This window comes from Tasmannia lanceolata, unplaced genomic scaffold (genome assembly GCF_043159265.1).
Source record: "Tasmannia lanceolata isolate RefF3 unplaced genomic scaffold, GAP_Taslan_0.1 ptg000005l, whole genome shotgun sequence".
NCBI classification, from domain to species: Eukaryota; Viridiplantae; Streptophyta; class Magnoliopsida; order Canellales; family Winteraceae; genus Tasmannia; species Tasmannia lanceolata.
The window spans coordinates 5,354,899-5,374,546 of NW_027518682.1; the positions used below are offsets into that span (position 1 = coordinate 5,354,899).

General features: G+C 36.2%; 1 protein-coding gene across 2 annotated transcripts; it reads left to right on the forward strand.

Annotated features, from left to right (window-relative positions):
- Positions 1-1,192: 1,192 nt before the first annotated feature.
- On the forward strand, positions 1,193-13,088 carry LOC143877213 (putative ABC transporter C family member 15). 2 transcript variants are annotated; one of them, XM_077379130.1, is made up of 11 exons: positions 1,193-1,481; positions 5,736-8,107; positions 8,344-8,430; positions 8,657-9,331; positions 9,455-9,619; positions 10,134-10,428; positions 10,527-10,741; positions 11,020-11,325; positions 12,191-12,254; positions 12,359-12,598; positions 12,708-13,088. In XM_077379130.1, the coding sequence occupies exons 1-11, from the start codon at positions 1,457-1,459 to the stop codon at positions 12,848-12,850; spliced, it is 4,587 nt and encodes a 1,528-aa protein (XP_077235245.1). In that variant the 5' UTR covers positions 1,193-1,456; the 3' UTR covers positions 12,851-13,088. The 2 variants fall into 2 exon arrangements, with proteins under 2 accessions (XP_077235245.1, XP_077235246.1); XM_077379131.1 differs by having other exon boundaries at positions 1,194-1,481; positions 5,739-8,107.
- The last annotated feature ends 6,560 nt before the right edge of the window (positions 13,089-19,648 follow it).

Consider the following 19,648-nt stretch of genomic DNA (forward strand, 5'->3'; position numbering starts at 1 on the left):
TCACCTTGGTACTAAACTTATAACTTTTAACCACACATTCCTTGGCAATTTAACTTGATAAACAACTTAATTATGTTATAAACTCCCTTAAGTAAAAAAAAAAGAGTGAAAAATTAACTGTTTACAGTGAGAACAAGTTGAGGAACTCGTGAACTAGTGGTTGGGATGTTAGCATCACAGCATTAGCATCATTGAACAGTTAATCCAACTAAACAATTCGATAACATCGTGGCTTGGTGGTCGATACAGCGACTGGATTGGAATCTTTAAAAAATGTTGGTCACGAAAATGATGATCACAATCAGATGCTATTCCACCTTAAGCATACACGTCAATCGATAAAAGCAACACCATATTGAGATCTACCCATGTGCCAATATCAATATTGAGAATTTCTAAGTTTATTAATTTATTATAATTAAAATTAATTTATAATCATTAAAATCAATTTATTAAAATTAATAATATATGTGATATTATGGCCTAACAATGTACTACATATACCTGGATCTCTTATGTGTCATGTAGTATTAGAATTCCATTAAACAAAAATTTATCTCACCTGAACTGATTGTTTGAAAAACAATTAAATTAGGCTACTGATATTGGCATTAACATGCTTTAATAATTGCACAAACTCAGCTTGTCTTTTCTTTTCTTTTTTAATTAGCTAATTAGAGTTTTGGAGAACTGTAATAACCTTTGACAGCTATTTAAATAATAAAAGGCTTGCAACAAGATGATTTTGTGCAATTATTAAAACATGGTAGTGCCAATATCAGCGGCTTGAATTATTCATTAGAAAAAGAATTCCAGATGAAGTCATTAGTGACGTTGATAAATTTAAAATTTGAAAAGAACAAAAACCCCATGTAACCCATCATTTTGTAATAAACAGTAGAACACTAAAATACAGGGAATTTGAAACAGGCCAAAATTATCTTCCAGTAAAGAAATATTTCCCTTTGTCCCTTTCAAGCATGCTTTGGGATTTGCTAGAGGTATGTCATCTCTCAAGCACACCAAAGTATATTTTAGTACAATAAAACCAATCAAATGTATTGTATACATCTTACATGCCTCCCTTGAACTCACTCAACAACAGGAACATGAGTTCACAGAACAAGCCAAAAAAGCTTTCTAGCCGTCCTCACAATACCATCACGTGATGCCTTCTCCAAGCCAAACACCCCTACATGACAGACCCACAAGCAAACAACACTATACAGTGATATATTCTTGGGTTCTCCGAGTCTCCCTCCTATATTCTGTCTTTCTCTCTGTCTCTCTAACATCACCTTTGGTCCTGTTAACTGAGAACTCTTCCATTTGCAGGAAAGCTCTTCGGGCTAATATCGACCCACTTAGTACTACTGGCATCACGAGTTTTGCACACGAGAGCTCAGAAGAGGTTCGAAACTTAAGTTGAGATAACAGAAGAGTGCTTTATGCAGATATGTTCGATTACAACAGTGTATTAAGTAAGTTCTTTTGGAAGTTTAGAGACTGTACATGAATAAGAATAGGTTCTACAGTTGGTAGATACTTAAAAATGGAAAATGGAAAATACCCATGTGAAGTATGCTTTGTGTCTTTAGTTGTTTTCTTTGTTTTTGAGCTTTCTGTTCCTAAATTTCAGTTGAACTGATAATATTCTTACTTTCATGTTGCTACAGATAATTGAGCTGCTTAAGGAAATGTTTTCAGATTCTGTTTTCCTGATCGATGTATCTGCATCTTCTTCTTCTTCTTTTTTTGAATGGTTGTATCTGCGTCTGTATTATTTAGAAATTTTGAACCCAATAGCTATATTTATAAATCATCTTAGTGCAGTAACTAGATTGTTCCTTAAATGGCTAAATTTAAGGTCAAGTTTTTGTTTCAGTATAATTACTCAGCTTACAGAAGGATGAAAGAACTTCCAAGTTCAATTTGGTAAAGGATTAGGAATCCTTTGACCTTTGTTGGAAATATCAATATTAACTGTGGAAAACTGGGATATAATTCACTTCAATGTAGCTAGATACCAGTCCTATTTTGGGTCTGGAAAACTGGGGTATAATTCACATGAATGTAGTTAGATAACAGTCCTATTTTGGGTCTTATCATTTCTGATGTCTACATAGAGTGCAATTCCAGTACATATATATACCAAAAGAGGATCTGTTAGTGTTTATTGAACTCTTTTTTCAGTGGTTATAATGAAAATTTCTTCTAATAACAGTAGAAAATCTGGATGAGGATTCTATAAATTTGTGGCCATTTGAAGTTTTATAGATACATAATTCTGCATCTGCATTTTAATCCAAAAACTGAATAACTATTCATTGAAGAACTGAGATGCTGAAAGTTCTTCGAAGTAAACATCTCAGTTCTTCAATGAATAGTTATTCAGTTCATCGAAGTGAAAAAAAAAAAAACTTAAATCCATTTAAAAAAAAAATGTAAAAAAAAAAACAACTTAAAATAAGAGTTAAACGTGCCGTAGTTTCATGCCTGATTTGATTGTATGTGCCTTTTAGATCAAGAGCTTCAGTTGGCAACGAATGTTTATTCTAGTACGGAGGCTTTTGCTCGCACAATATATTCTTGTGATACAATGCTATAAATGCTGCCAGTTTTGTAATTCTTAGAATGGTACAATATGATGTTCAAGAACTGGTTTGATGGTTGGATCAAGCAGTTAGTAACTTTTTATCATCTTGTTTGATAGTGATAAAAGGTTTACGATCCAAGTCATTCATAAACCTTCCAAGGATCCTCTACAGGAGCAGTAGTGATTTTTCATCAAGTGAAAGAATGCTGACAGGGTCAGTTAAACACATATAGAGAAATCTACCCATAGCTACTGTATAGATACTTTGGTGGAAGTAACAAAACGAATATTTGATGGAAAGAGAAAGACCCCAATATTCAAATAGTTAAATGGACTCGTGAAAAATAAAAGGGTGCACTGTAATTAGCAAATTTGGCTAGCATTGCATGAAATTTAGATCCATGATTCTTCAATTTCCTGACTAAGGCTTTGAGAACAACAGATTTTGGGATTTTACTAGACTGATCACGTAAAAGATTTTTTTAAGATGAAATTGGTGGAAGTTGCAGTAGCTTAAAAGCAAGGTAGCTGTTATTTTTTATATAGCGGTATTCTTTTCTCATTTGTTTGTGGTCTTCGCAATATAAACCTTTCTCCTTCATTGTGCCTCGTCATGACTTGTTATTCAGTTCATTGATGGGTGTTATGTCTCATGTTACTCTATAAAAAGGAGATATTTATCCTGGCATCTCATATAGAATACTTCTGCTGCTCTATGATGCTTGGACTTATAAATCAATTCTAGATTTAATTGTAGTTTATAAGTATTACCTTCTTGCGACAATTGTAAATGAGGGTTCTAAATGATAGGAGAAAATCTGGTTGCTCAGTAAAATTTTGGTTTAAGCCTCAGCTTACCTAGCCCTAGTAAACATCGGGTTTAAGCCACCTGGTCTCACATTCTGGACAGTAACTCCACTATGTGTCAGAAGAATATAAGTACTCAGTATGCTAGTATCTAATCCATGAGTGTTATGGAGGTATACCTCAAACTTGGGAGTACCATCGATTGCAGAAAAGTGACACCAGAAGATCAAAAATTGGTGAGACTGAGATTCAGTAACTTGTACTGAGGCAAAGATCACACCATCAATGGAAGATTCTCCTGCAAGTTTGCAAATGGGTTCTTGGGAAGTGTATCTCCATTAATGTTTGCCCAGGGATTTGTTACAAAGCATTCAAGCTTGTAACATTGATATTATCAATTGAAAGTGTGTGGCCATCCCCACCTGTGCCAATCACGCTAAGCAGATCTGCTGTTAAGTGAGTTCATGCACATCCCTGGCAAGTAGTTCATAGCCTATGAACCTGCATGTTGCTAAAGGGTGTTGGAGTAATATATGTTTGCAAAGAAGTGAAAAATCCAACTTTTCTTAGTATTCGTATAATACTGTTCTCTAAGATTTACCTATTTTTTCTCGTAAAATACCGATGACCTATCTTTGTCAAAACTGAATTTCAACAATATAGTAACTGAAAAGTCTTAAACTTCTAACATAAGCTGTCTAAAAAAATTGCATAGCAAGTAGCATGGAAATCTGGCTTAAATTGATAAAGTAGTTATTGTTCTAGCTGTAGCATATTATACCGTCATGAAAATTTGAGAATCTTTCCTGACGTTATTAATCTATAGTTCAAGTCATTCATAGGAATCAGAACAACTATTAGTCAATTTTTAGTGACAGATTGATTTTGAGCTGTTATACTATCAAATATAGTCGAATGGTTTGAACCAATATTTGCAGTGATCAATGTATACCCACAACTCTTAGAATATACAGTACCTGTGCCCTATACCTTGGAACAAAACAAATAATCTTAATGCTCTTCACAAGTCTGCGGGATGAAAGATCTGACTTTAATAAATGCATGCCATTAACTTAATAACAGACCAGATTCCTATTTGATTCAACCATCTAAGCTTTATCTTTTGAGTATAATATTAATAAAAAGTTAGGGCAGTGATAAATCGACTCCCAAATATCTTAAATCGACTCCCCATGTGTCTTTCTCTCTCCTTAACAACTATTATAATGCAGATGGGTTTAGTTCTAAGAATAGTTGCCGGAAACTCCTTGGGCGGGTGGGAAACTCGTTTCCCCTAAAACAAGTGGGAACTCGTTTCCCCTAAAACAAGTTTCTCGCAGTTGGGAAACTTGTTTCCCCTAAAACGTGTTTCCTGCGTTTCAGAAATGTTTCCAAAACATAATAAAAAAATTCGACAAATGTTTCCGAAATGCATGGGAGACATATGAGAAATTTATGTAAATCATGTGTGAAAGCATGATAAACGTATGCAACACTCATAGAAAATGCATGTGAAATATGTTGGAAACATGTGTGGAACTTAATAAAATCATTTTGGAAAAACACACATCAAAAGTTGTGGGATAGATATTAAAAAAGAAAACAATAGCATATATTGTAATAAAAAAAAAAATTAAAATAGAATTTTAAAATTAACAATATTTAAATCTACAAAGCCATATATTTCGTGTTTTCCTAGTGTTTCATGTGTGTTTTTTCTATGATTTTCTATTTTTTTCTCTTTTCTCCTTTCCTCTAAACTTTTTTTCATGCTTTTCCCATTTCGTTTCCCACCTTGGTAACTATGGTTCTAAAACTAAACAGTAAATACTAGCCTTAGCTTTTGTGTTAGATGTATCCTCAATGAACACTGTAAATGGACTTGTACAAATTCGTACATCCAAAAGTAAATAGAGTAAAAACTTCCAGAGAAGTATAAAATTTACTAAAAATAGTAAAAGGTCGGCTTTGGAATGATAAAAGTTCTGTCCTTAAATACACCATATTTCTAGGTTTTGTTGACCTGGACCCAAGATCAACTTCATTTTAGTATTGGGTTCAGCTCAATTCTAAAAACTATTATAGCAATAGAAATGGAAAGGGTTTGAGTAGTGTAAGAATGTAATTTAGAAGTAATTTTAGTATAATGGAGGCGCTCTTCTATTCTCTGTTTTTTTTTTTGGTTTTGAATGGTTGCTCTTCTATTCTTTATTACCTATATCAACGAAAGGAACTAAAATAATTTATTGGTTACTTTGGTATGTTCTAAGCAGAGCTGTTGTCATTTTTTGGTTACTTTGATGAGGTGCTTACAGCATTTTTTACTGGCCAGCAGAATTCCAACCTCTTCAACATTGGCAACCATGGTTTCAGTTAAGCTCCCCTTGTGTTTGGGAGGACCTTGCCATATTTCTTCAGCTCACATTCCTTGGCTGCATGTTGGTTCGATTCGTACAGAAAAGAGCGAGTCTATCATGGATACGAAGATCAATAATCACAGAGAAAGGAGCAAACAAGTGCCCAGCGGAGAAACCTCCATTGTTTGGTGTAAATCTCGGTTTCTTATACAGAGCCACTATATTATGCTGTATTTTGATATTGGCGACCCACGCACTGATACTTCTAATACTACTGACAAAAGGCAATAGAGGCAATTGCAGGTCTACACAATCAGTTATTTTTGCAGAAATAACTCAAGCGATATCATGGTCGGTTGCATTGGTTGTCATTTTAAATTTTCAGAAAACAAGGTCTGTAAAACTTCCTTGGGTTCTAAGGGTGTGGTGGGTATGTAGCTTTTTCCAGTCAGCTATCCGCACAGCCCTTGATGTCCATTCAGTTCTTACAAGCCACATGTTCCCTGGAGGAGAAAAATATGCTCACTTTCTGAGTCTCCTTGCTTGCACTTGCCTGTCTGGTATTTCAGTCAGAGGAACAACAGGCCTAAGCTTCTCCTCAAGCAGCATCACAGAGCCACTTCTCAACAGCACAACAGAAAAGCACGCAGAAATCAAAAGGGAATCTCTATACGGAAGAGCGACTATTCTCCAACTCATCACTTTCTCTTGGCTAAACCCACTGTTTGCTGTCGGAATAAAAAAACCTCTCGAACAGGATGAAATACCAGATGTCGATGTCAAAGACTCTGCTGAATTCCTCTCCTGTTCTTTTGACGAAAAACTGAATTTTGTCAAGGAAAGAAATGGCTTTCAAAACGTATCTATCTACAAAACAATTTTCCTATTTATCAGGAGAAAAGCAGCAATAAATGCATCATTTGCAGTGATAACTGCTGCTGTCTCTTATGTCGGTCCTTATTTGATCGATGACTTTGTAAAGTTCTTAAGTGGGAAGAAGCAACATAGCTTAGAAAGTGGATACATTCTAGCAGCTGCATTTCTCAGTGCCAAAATGGTAGAAACTGTGGCACAAAGGCAATGGATTTTTGGCGCTCGACAGCTGGGTTTGCGCCTGAGAGCAGCTCTAATATCGCATATATACAAAAAGGGGCTGCATCTATCAAGCCAGTCTCGGCAGAGTCATTCTAGCGGAGAGATCATTAATTATATGAGTGTTGATATCCAACGAGTTACAGACTTTAGCTGGTACTTGAACATAATTTGGATGCTGCCCATACAAATTTCGCTTGCTATCTATATACTCCATATGAACTTGGGCCTCGGATCATTGGCCGGATTAGCAGCAACTGCAATGATTATGATGTGCAACATACCAATCACGAGAATCCAGAAAAGAATCCAGTCCAAAATTATGGAAGCCAAAGATGAGCGCATGAAAACAACATCGGAGGTTCTCAGAAATATGAAGACTTTGAAACTTCAAGCCTGGGATACCCATTACCTTCACAAACTTGAAAGCCTGAGAAAGACCGAGTATAACTGGCTATGGAAATCTTTGCGGTTGTCAGCAATTTCAGCTTTCATTTTCTGGGGGGCACCAACTTTCATATCAGTTGTCACATTTGGCAGTTGTATTCTAATGGGCATTCCTCTCACTGCTGGCAGAGTGTTATCTGCATTGGCAACGTTCAGAATGTTACAAGATCCAATCTTTAACCTCCCAGATTTACTGTCAGTACTTGCACAAGCTAAAGTTTCAATTGATCGAGTAGCATTGTACCTCCAAGAAGATGAAATTCCATTAGATGCAGTTGAGTTTGTCCCGAGAAGTGAAGCTGAGTTTGAAATTGAGATCGAAAGCGGGAAATTCAGTTGGGACCCGGACTCTAAATTCTCAACTCTCAGTGGAATTCAGTTGATGGTGAAGAGTGGGATGAAAGTGGCTATCTGTGGGACTGTTGGTTCGGGCAAGTCGAGTCTGCTCTCATGCATACTTGGAGAAATTCCAAAACTATATGGGACAGTGAAGATTTGTGGCACCAAAGCTTATGTTCCTCAGTCCCCATGGATACTAACAGGCAACATTAGAGAAAATATCCTCTTTGGAAATTCATTTGACAGCGCCAAATATGAAAAAACAATCCAAGCATGTGCTTTGACAAAGGATTTTGAGCTCTTTTCCTGCGGGGACTTAACAGAGATTGGAGAAAGAGGCATTAATATGAGCGGAGGCCAAAAGCAACGAATACAAATTGCAAGAGCAGTCTACCAGGATGCTGATATATACCTCCTTGACGACCCTTTCAGTGCTGTTGATGCTCATACAGGCACCCAATTATTTAAGGTTAGTTTCTCTCCCAATATGGACCACCCCCACTGACCTGGACACTTGTAACTATTTCATCTTTGCATATAAGCATCAATAATTTTCATGGTTTCAATTTGATATTTATCTAAAATTTAAACTAAATAAAAAATTTGAAGACGTTATGATGAATTGAAAATTTTAAATTTTAAACAAGCATTTTTGTCAGTGTAGCTGACAATATCTGTGCTCTAAGTTTCATAGTTGTTATGCAGGACTGCCTGATGGGAATTCTCAAAGACAAGACTATACTTTATGTTACCCATCAAGTCGAGTTTCTTCCAGCTGCAGACCTCATTCTGGTACATAAAATGCACATAGCTTTGCATTTCCATAAATAAAATGAATATACCTCCTTTGTCTTTTTCTTTTTCCTCGGGTAGGTAAAACCATTACAAGTTGTTCTTGTAGAATTTGAAGTTTTTATTATCCTCTCCCAAAATCTAAGCTAGCAAAGGTCTACCATTGAGGACATATAGTTTTAAGAGCCCATAACTGATAATGACAGAGGACATTGTTCATTGACAGGTGATGAAAAATGGAAGGATTGCACAGGCCGGAAGGTTTGAAGAGCTTCTACAACAGAATATAGGGTTTGAGGTGCTAGTTGGTGCTCACAGCGAAGCTCTAGAATCAATCCTCACTGCTGAAAATTCAAGTAGAACATTTCAAACTCACAAAAGAATAATAATGGAGAGTTCAAACAACAATGAAACTGATAAAGATACTGGAGGAAAAGCTCAGCTTGAAAATGGTACTAGGCATGATTCAGAACAGAATCTCTGCGAAGAGATCATAGCTAAGGAAGGTAGAATAACCCAAGATGAAGAACGAGAGAGAGGAAGCATTGGCAGAGAAGTTTACTGGGCCTACTTGAGCGCAGTAAGGGGAGGTGTTTTTGTCCCAATCATAATTGTAGCACAATCGCTCTTCCAGATACTGCAGGTATCTAGCAATTACTGGATGGCATGGGCTTGTCCTCCTACAGTGGGGACAGAGCCAGTAGTTGGAATGCATTTCCTTTTCCTGATATATATCCTACTCTCAGTTGGAAGTTCACTATGTGTGCTGCTCCGGGCAATGCTAATAGCAAGTACCGGCCTTCTGACTGCTCAAAAGCTTTTCACTAACATGCTACACAGTGTCTTTCATGCTCCAATGTCTTTCTTTGATTCAACACCCAGTGGAAGGATTTTAAACAGGGTAACTAAACTTATAAGTTCAACATAAATGCATAATATTTATATATATTCCTGCACATACGCACTTTACATAAGAAGGTACACGTTGAGATTAGTCATAACCTTTTCACTATCTTAATTACAGGCCTCTACAGACCAAAGTGTGTTGGACTTGGAGATGGCAGCAAAATTGGGATGGTGTGCTTTTTCAATAATACAGATTCTTGGGGCTATTGCAGTTATGTCACAGGCAGCATGGCAAGTTTTTGTCCTATTCATTCCAGTGACAGGAATTTGCATATGGTACCAAGTAAGAGTTTCTGTAATCGTTATTGATTTTTATTCAGAAGTTTTTTAATCTACTTTGAAAGAAAAGGTTATTCTATTAATTGTAAAAAAGCAATTCATAAGTATGCAAATGTACAATATTACAAAAGATCCTTCTCATTTATGATATTTTAAGCCATATTATTTCATCCAATACTTTTATGAGCAAACAAAAGTAAGATCGACATTAGTATTAAATCATTTTGCAAATCTCAGTGATGGTAGCAAGAGTTTCTCAATATTTTCAAAAAAGAGTAAAATATTGAACACTTTCGGAGTTGTTCTCTATTTCACTTACAGAAGCTAGTGGGTTTTTCATTTTACAAAAATTAAAAGCTGTCTGATTTGGTCATACAATGTAATTTTTGTGGTTATATACAAATTTCCTAAAATAAATTATGATTACTAGCCATGGGGTAGCTCCTGCCTAGGTCATGAGTCACCCATATCTTCCTCTTCACAATTTGCAATCTGAAATTTGATAATTCCCACTACAGCAATACTATGTACCAACCGCAAGGGAGCTGGCACGCTTGTCAGGCATTCAAAGAGCTCCAATCCTTCATCACTTTGCAGAATCACTCTCCGGGGCTGCAACAATCCGAGCTTTTGGCCATGAAGAACGTTTCACCAGAGCAAACCTTGGCCTTATTGACAACCACTCAAGGCCATGGTTCCACAATGTTTCAGCGATGGAATGGCTTTCCTTTAGACTTAACCTGTTATCGAACTTCATGTTTGCATTCTCTTTGGTTTTGCTTGTGAGCCTTCCTGAAGGAATCATTAATCCAAGTAAGTTTAAATTTTTTTTCATAATCCTTACAGAAATTCTTCATGAACTTTGCATAGCAAACTCTCAAAATAACTCATCGAAAATGTTGTTTTTACAGGCATTGCAGGATTAGCAGTGACATATGGACTGAATCTGAATGTACTACAAGCCTCTGTTATCTGGAATATATGCAACGCTGAAAATAAAATTATCTCAGTAGAAAGGATTCTACAATATTCAAAAATTACTAGTGAAGCTCCTTTTGTGATTGAAGGATGCACACCTCCGAGCAGCTGGCCCACAGTTGGAACAATATGCTTTAAAAACTTGAAGGTATAGCCTCTTACAGTAATATTATAAGCTAATTTCTAGAAATAGTCATTCCAGTCTTTCAAGACAAGCATGCATTTTAACAAGATATAGAAATCCCAAATTCAAGAAAATTGATGACACATTTGTCAATTTTGATGGTAAATTCAAATTGAAAAATATTAATTTTACAAATTGAAATCATCTGGAAGTTATATTTCTGTTAGGCAGATTAGATTGTGTTCAATTTTATCAGAGTTGACATTCTCTAGAATTTTAATATTAGTTTTTTTATGCTTCAGGTGCGCTATGCTGAACATTTGCCTTCTGTATTGAAAAACATTACATGCACATTTCCGGGGAAGAAAAAGATAGGCGTGGTTGGACGGACTGGGAGTGGGAAATCAACTCTCATACAGGCCATATTTCGTACTGTTGAACCGAGTGAAGGAACCATTAGAATTGATGACGTGGACATTTGCCAGATAGGTCTCCATGATTTGAGAGCAAGGCTCAGTATCATCCCGCAAGATCCGACAATGTTCGAGGGAACCGTGAGAGGAAACCTTGACCCATTGGGGAAGTACTCTGACACTGAAATATGGGAGGCAAGTTACTAATTACCTTACAAATTCAAAAACTGATTTACTTATACAGATACCAATTCTATTCCAAAGCCATATGGTGAGGAATGAAAGGTTAGGAAACTCAAGGCTTGGGCTTAACCCATTCAGACCATTTTTTTTAGGGAAATGATAAATGCGCCCCATTTTATCACTTGGGACACCCAGCAGCAGTGAATCAATGACTGCAGAAGGGCTGATGTACTTCACGTCAGAATGATTTAATGGATTTGTAGAATTACAAACCAGGGAAATTGCAGAATTATAGTCATATACTTATCCTAAATTCGTATTAAATTAAATGTAGAACAAAAAATGGCATATTTAAATTTACTGTGAATAATAATAGTACAATCTTCCATTTCAAAACAAATTTATTTTCCATTTCAAAAAAAATAATAGTACAATCTAGAAATAAGAATACTGCTCATACAGAATACAGATAATTATACTGAACTTTTTTCATAACAAGCATAATTAGATATTACCAAACTTGCCAGAGTTGTAAATGCCTAAGAATCGCACTATATTTATAATCGGAATTCTGATTTTTAGACCAGAATAAGCCCCCAGTTTTCCTCAAGTCATCTGTAAAGGGATCTAATTGACTCGGATGAGTTCTGAGTCAGCTATCAAGTTTCTGCATTTGTGTTAGACAGTTTTCCTTCTAACTCGTACAAGTCTATGTTAACAGAAGAAAGTAAGAATGTGTTGTGCTTGGCATTTGATGGATATTCTCCAACATTAATGAGACTTGAACCCCTAAAATTTTATTTTGCTTCTTGACCTTAATGTAATCAATTATGAAGTTTCAGACAGCTCATAATGGTCTCTTTTTACAATTATTCAGGCACTAGATAAATGTCAACTTGGAGATCTGGTGCGTGCGAAGGAAAAGAAGTTGGATTCAACAGGTTAGACAAGTGAACAATGTAAACAAAACTCAATATATCTGCAAAATGTATACTATAACTAGAGCTATCAGAAGTCTAAACTACTGACATTTGGCTTCATATAGTGGCTGAAAATGGAGAAAATTGGAGTGCTGGGCAGAGGCAGCTATTCTGTCTTGGAAGAGCCTTGTTGAAAAGGAGCAACATTCTCGTTCTTGATGAAGCAACGGCCTCTGTTGACTCTGCTACTGATGGTACTATACAGAAAATCATTCGTCAGGAGTTCAAAGACTGCACAGTTGTCACCATAGCACACAGAATCCACACAGTTATAGATAGTGATCTTGTTCTAGTTCTCAGTGAAGGTACATAAGCTTCAGAATATGCTCTGAATGAAAAAAAGAATGACAGAATTGAAAAATTAATCATAACGGGCAATTAATCTAAGGCTTGCTATCTTTGTCTTGTGTGCAGGGAGGGTTCTGGAATATGACACGCCAAGTAATCTATTGGAAAGAGAGCATTCATCCTTCTCCAAGCTTATAAAGGAGTATTCTTTGAGATCACAGAGTTTCAACAGCTTAGCTAACTCACAAAGTACAACTTGCATACCTTAATATCTTGTAGTTTGGGAATTATCGGAATTGTTATGCTCATGATCTCTCAGCTTGACCATATGAGATGGTGTCAACTTAGTTAGGGAGGAGAAAATTCTCTGTATTTAGTCTCTTTGGTAGGCAACCTCTCTGTAAGCTGAACCTGGCATCATCTGACATTCTGGTGATTTAGTGATCTTATGATAATTATTGATCAAGCGATATGACCAATAAACTAATAATTGCTACTCTTGAGCAATCGTTTATTTGCACATCAAGCAAATTGAAACCATTAATCTCACAGTGAATCAATACCAAGAATGCATGATTGAGTCTGATAAACCCAAGATTGCACCCAACTGCATGTGTATTGACTTCTGTTTCCTCTATGAGTTGTGCTTCAGACAAAACCAAAAGCATGGTGTGCATGCCAAGGACTTTATCCAGACATTGCCTCACCATTTCGCACGACAAAACTGATATAAAGTGATCTTCAAAGTGTCACATGACTTATAATTGTGGCCATTAACAGTTTTGAAAAAGCAAGAGACTGTCAATTGATGTAAATCATCAAGAATATATATTATTTTGGTCTGCTCTTTTGCCAAAAGGATATCTATGCAATCCATTATCTGTTTTAGTACCCATTAACAGATTAAAAAAAAGCCAAAGACTGTCATTGATGTAAATCATCAAGAATTTATATTCCTCTTCTCTGTTCTTTCTCAAAGTATGGGCATACTAGTTGCTATTGAGCTTAGGGTGCAATCTTTGATCATATATCTTCGGGACTTATTTTCTGGTAGCCACTTGCATAAGTCTAAAGAAAGCCTTAATTGGCTTGCCTTACCCATCTCTATTACGTAATCCTTTTCTTATCATTTTCATCTTCCTGCACAAACATCTGTTTCTTACAATTTAGTAACTTTTAAACTCACCCATTTGGCAGATATGATCGTGTGAATAGATGCAAAGCAGGTCATTAAATAGAACCCATTCATCTCCCTGCATTCCGTGGATCCAAAAGTAGTTTGACTCGGGTCAAGTGGAAAAAGCCGAGTTGACTCGGTCAACAATTTGTCAAGTTCAGAAGGGCAAGTGATTTAAAGATATGTACCGAGTTGACTCGGTCACAAACCTAGCCACAGAGTTTAGGATTAGGAAATGCCAAAGAGTTAATGAAGCCTGTAAAATTCGTCGAGAGAGAGCAAATCAATAATAGGGCTGATAAATTCACCCCCTTTTGACTGTTTTACAGTTTGTGGTCTCTCTAGCAGTGGATTGGTCTAAAAGTGGAGCGGAAATATCAATTCCCCTATGCTTTGGATATTTCCACTCCACTTTTAGACCAATTCACTCCAAGTTGGAGTGGATTAGTCTAAAAGTGGAGTGGAAATATCAGCTCCCTTAAAAATTATACATACAAAAATGTATTTATTATAAAATTCATCGGGGCCCACCTTGTTTGAAGATCCAACCCGTTCATTTGTTGGGCCTTAACATAAATAGGCGTTACCCATAAAATCATCTCCGTAGGATGATCCTAATCCTCCGATCTATAGTCTAACAACACTAGGGCTGCAACTCAGGTCGGGTTCTGAAGAACCCAACCCTACCCGAGAAATATCTTGGGCCGGGTTGGGTCGGGTTTTTTTCCGGAAAACCCACGATTCCCAAACCCGGCCCTACTCATGATAAATCTCGGGTCAAGTCGGGTTTTTTTTACGTTGACACAATTTTTTAAGGAAAACTCTTGTTTGGCAAGGCAACTCAACTTATAGAAGTAGAAAAACTCAAGCATGGCAAACTCTTTAGTGCATTAACTAATAACTAGTCCAAAGAGAATAAATTGATGCATTACCAAATGAAAATGATTATACTCTTATGAGATAAACAACAAACTATTTAGCGCATTAACTATTTAGTTGAAACTTGAAACCCTAGAGCTAAAGGGGGGAAACAAACAGAAGATGGAAAGAGCACCTGTAATTGCGTGCGCGCGTGAGTTTTACTTCTAAGTTTTCACTTTTAAAGTAACAAAGTTTTAGAAAAAAAAAATACATACTATAACTTAAGTAACTCGGGTCTGGTCGGGTCGGGCCCCTTCAAACCCGGCTCGACCCGAGATTCATGTGGGCTTTTGGATCGTAGCCCTGGCTCAACCCGAAACCCGAGAAACATGAACCCAACCCAACCCGACCCGAGAAACAGGAACCCAACCCAAGCTATTTTCAGGTCGGGTACAACCCGACCCAAGTTGCAGCCCTAAACAACACTATATATTAACCCCTGCGTACAGACTCCATTCAACACGTATTTATTAGAAAATTTATTAGGGTCCACCTTTACAAACATCCAAACTGTTCATTTGTTGGCCCAAATATAAACAGGCCTTTCCCCAAAAATAATTTCCTTAGCATTATCCTAACTCTTTAATTTGTAGTTTATATACGGTGAGTTCCTCCTACATATTGGAGGGTTAGAGGATCATCCTATGGAGATGATTTTATATCAAATGCCTAGACGATGGTTTGGATCTTTTGAAAAGGTCGGCCCAATTGAGTTTTTCATAAAATACACTTTATATGGTGTCCGTCCATATTTGTATTTTTTATTAAATGTTGTGAGGCCCTTCCTGGTTCAATTATCAAAACCATTCAATTGTTGGGCCCTACCGAGGGCTCTTCTAAAGTATCGGTTGTGGGGCTTCACAACGGGTGAAGTGGTAAAAAGGTACAGGGTACGGGCGAAGTTATCAGCGCCCAATCGGAAAATATGACCGGATTTTTGCCATCCCGTGAGTTTCTATTGGGACCCATCTCTTTATCTTTAAAAAGGGTTATGATAGTATAAAAAAGAATGACTTTTGCTGCTTAGTCCCTGCATGGCAAAATAACTGCTTATTAGTCCTTAAGAAAAACATATTATCTGAACAGTCCTACTTTTAGAAAATAATTGCTAAAAGGTCCATAAAACTCACCTACTTAATCAAATCTACCCCCAATCCCTTTAACCTGTATTAGCGTATTTTGATTTCCCTTCCAAAATTTAGGAAATAAGAAAAAATAATTTCTCTTCCAAAAATTTCTTATGTCTTACACATGATAAGGTAAACCAACCCTATTCAATTTTCCAATTAGGGACCATCGGTTTATGATGTTATCCCTGTATATTAATTAGACATAATTCCTAGGGGTGCAACTCGGGTCGGGTTGGGTCGGGTTGAGGCTAACCCAAACCCAACTCGAGCAACCATTTACTCAACCCGAACCCGACCCGATCCGAGTTCCAACCTGACCCGACAAGAGGAAGCCTTTTTGCCAACCCGAACCAATCCCTACCCGAGTTCAACCCAACCCGAGATTTTAAGCTTAAAAATAAAAAAATTATTAAAAATGTGGCTTCACTCGGGTCGGGTTGCCCAAGCCCTCAACTCGAACCCGAACTCAACCCGACCTGAACTCAACCCAACCCGACTTTTTTTTTTCAAGTTGGTTTGGGTTGAGCCCGCCCAAGTTGCACCCCTAACAATTCCACTCTTAAATCATTGAATGAAAAAAAATCCTCAGAAATAATTTTCCATTTGAGATATTTTCTTGCAATCCAACCAAGATAAGGATTTCTTGGAAAAGTTTGAAACGAAAAATATTCCTAAAATTTCTTAGTTTATTTATCCATGAAGAAAAGATAACTCAAACCGACCCTATTTAATTTTTTTTAGAGGGATTTTCAATTTATTTAATTCCTAAAATGATTTTTATGTTTAAGGATTTTTGACGAGAATATTGTAAGATATAATATTTTTGCCTATTTCATAGTTTTTTTTCCAAAAATATTGGAAGGGGAATCAAAATACGCTAAAACGGATTAAAGGGGTTGGGCGTAAATTTGCCATTTTAGAATCTTTAACGGAGAAAATTGAAGTAAGTGAGTTTTAGGGACCTTTTACCACATATTTTCCAAATGTAGACTGCTAAGATAATATGCTTTTCTTAGGGACTAATAAGCAATTATTTTGCCCGTGTAGTGACTAATCAGCAAAAATCCCAAGAATAATGATATGGGGATTTGCTGGGTTGCTCATTTCGAGGAGTGTCTGTTGCATGAGGGAGGGAGCAACCACATAGGCTCATATTTTGTCTTATTCACAGACTCTCCGCGTAAAATGCCTTATGTGATGATAGCAAATCTGCCGTTTGGTTGCCGGGATTTTTTTTGGTTCTTGGGACTTTTGTGGAATTTCAGCAGGAAACCCATGTTTGGTTGCTGGTTATATAGTGGGCCCAAAGTAATCCCAAGAACCAAAATAACCCCACACGAAACCCTACCCAGGAAAAAAAAAAATCTCAGGAACCAAAATAACCAAAAGAAGAATTTTTTTCTTCCCAACAATTCAAGCAAAAAAACAATGCATTTTTTTTCCCACCATAGTCCAGTCAACCAAACATGGAATTTTTATTTTACTGGGATACTTCCAGGGAGTTTTCTGTTCCACAAAAATCCTAAGAACCAAAAAAATTCCAGCAACCAAACGGTAACAGAGTTGGGGACAGCGAGTGGAATGGAACAAATAGCCTCCTAACACAATTTAAAAAAGGAAAAAAAAAAAAAAATAGCCTCCTAACACAGCCTCTTAACACAAATTTTTTTTTTTTTTTTGAAAATTACCCCCCTAACACACTCCTAACACATTAGCATATAAAATGGCAAAAGTACGCCTCTCATGGCATGTGGTGGGATTTGTTACTTCCACTGTCCCTAAAACCAATCACTGTACTAATATCGATAGAAAAAAAAATGCCACACATTAATCTCCAAAATATTTCGAAACAGAAAGAGTACTCTATAGAAGTATCAATTCACCATGAAATTCTTTTCCTCTAATTCATCCTTTTGTCCATGAAATCTCCTAGTCCAATTCAAACTTCTCAAGAATTGTGTTAGTCTCAGCGCCCTATCACAAAATAGAAACAAATATTAGATTTTGATCTAAGTATTTTTCCCACTCCATTTAACAGATAGAAAAAAAGAATAAATCAATTATCAAAAAACAAAATCTTCTACAGTTTCTGAATAGAATTACCTGATATTTACGCAAAAAACACTATACAAATTTCAAATAGAAGATGAAAACTACAAAAAGATGCCACTTGAACTTCCATTACTTTTACGAATTTTCGGCATTTTAATGGAAATTCACCTTCTACAAGTATTATGGAGGAGTGATCTTATCGAAAAAATATACAAAATCAATTACCAGATCTTCAAATATTAATGTATATATATTACCAGGAAAGACAACAAACCGGAAAAAATCTTCCATAGTTTCCTCTTTCCATTGAAATTACTCAATATTTACTCAAAAACACCCGGCGTTTTACATCAAAAATCAAATAGAAAGTGCATTAATCTATAGATATAAACCTAAATTATTAGTTTGATGGAGGAGCAAAATAGCTAAAACTTCTCTTTTTTTTTCCTGCCGTTTCTTAAAGTTATATGTAGTTTCATACAAGAGGTAGAAATCTCTATGAAGAAAAATCCAATCTGCAAAGAACAAGAAAAATCCAGTCTACGTCAAATATACTAATCAATGCCCATTCCATCCTGACTTTGGATTACCAATCCATGTTTTCCTAATGCATCAATATACCACGTTTTACGGTGTATAACATGGAATTCAGAAAATTTCAACAAATTTGAAGAAAACATGAAGACTCCAGTAAGAAAGCTTGTGCTATGCATACACAATATAAAAAAAATGTAAAATGTTTACTATTAATAAAGATTTCCATCAGTTTCTTCCAGTATCTCAATCGCAATCAATCTTTTAACACGATTACTTCAAAAATTACTTGCATTCTTTAACTCCGTAATAGTACAAGGAAGGAGCCATTTTATAAGGACTACTCATGCCAATGATAGTAGGTTTGGTTTATATTCGGTGCTCTACCACACCATATACATTGCTCTATTTGTGGTTTTGCCATATAAAATACACGTATTGTCACGGAATATTGAACATACATAATCCATATGAAATCAGTTAGAAAAGATTGAAGCATGAAGAATACTTAATTGTTATGAAATAAGCCACTATACCAATTCCGTTTTTAATTGTAATAAAATAAAACTACCTCAAGAGACCCTTAGCGTATGCAATCTCACATCCTTATAATTATCTAATTTATCTTCTGGGAAACAACCAATTACTCCAAAAGCTTAAGCTGATATTTGCACCCGGTTGTTTTGATAGAGACACGCTTCTTGTTTTTTCAAGTCTTGACAGAGATGAATGAAGGAGATAGTGGATCCCACCTTTGACTGATCTGAATCGTCCATTTGAGAGGTTGTTGGGTCTTGAATCGGATGGCTAGGATCAATTGTGGTAGATGGTGGTTATTTTGAGCAGATTGTCATCCAAGGTGGTTTCCACTTGATGAATGGCCTACATCACCTGATTGTAGGATTATCTAATCAGAGAGGGAGTGTCAGCCAAACATGGGTGTGGATATCATAACCCAAGTAGGGCATATAATAAGAAGTCAAATGTAAAACCTCCGTTCATAAAACGTGAGTGTAATTTTGTCATTTTAAAAATAGTAACTGTTTTAGGGATGTCATGGCAGTTATTTTGGAATCGGCAAAAATCCTTTTTTAATATTTTAATCGAAAAAAGTGAATCCCTCACCAGTATATTAGAAGGGCCTGAAAATAGAAACATCCAGTTTCCTAGTCTGTCTATGACAGAGATATCATAATCCCTCCTGCTCCAAGTAAGCTTCTGAGAAGCCTATAAATATAACAATCAAATTAGTA

Bases quoted from the DNA above. Each gene is read 5' to 3' on its own strand.
- LOC143877213 (XM_077379130.1), top strand. From the start codon at position 1,457: ATGTTCGATTACAACAGTGTATTAA. The intron at 10,742-11,019 runs GTATAGCCTCTT...TTTATGCTTCAG, and splicing joins TATGCTTTAAAAACTTGAAG to GTGCGCTATGCTGAACATTT. The intron at 12,599-12,707 runs GTACATAAGCTT...TCTTGTGTGCAG, and splicing joins TGTTCTAGTTCTCAGTGAAG to GGAGGGTTCTGGAATATGAC.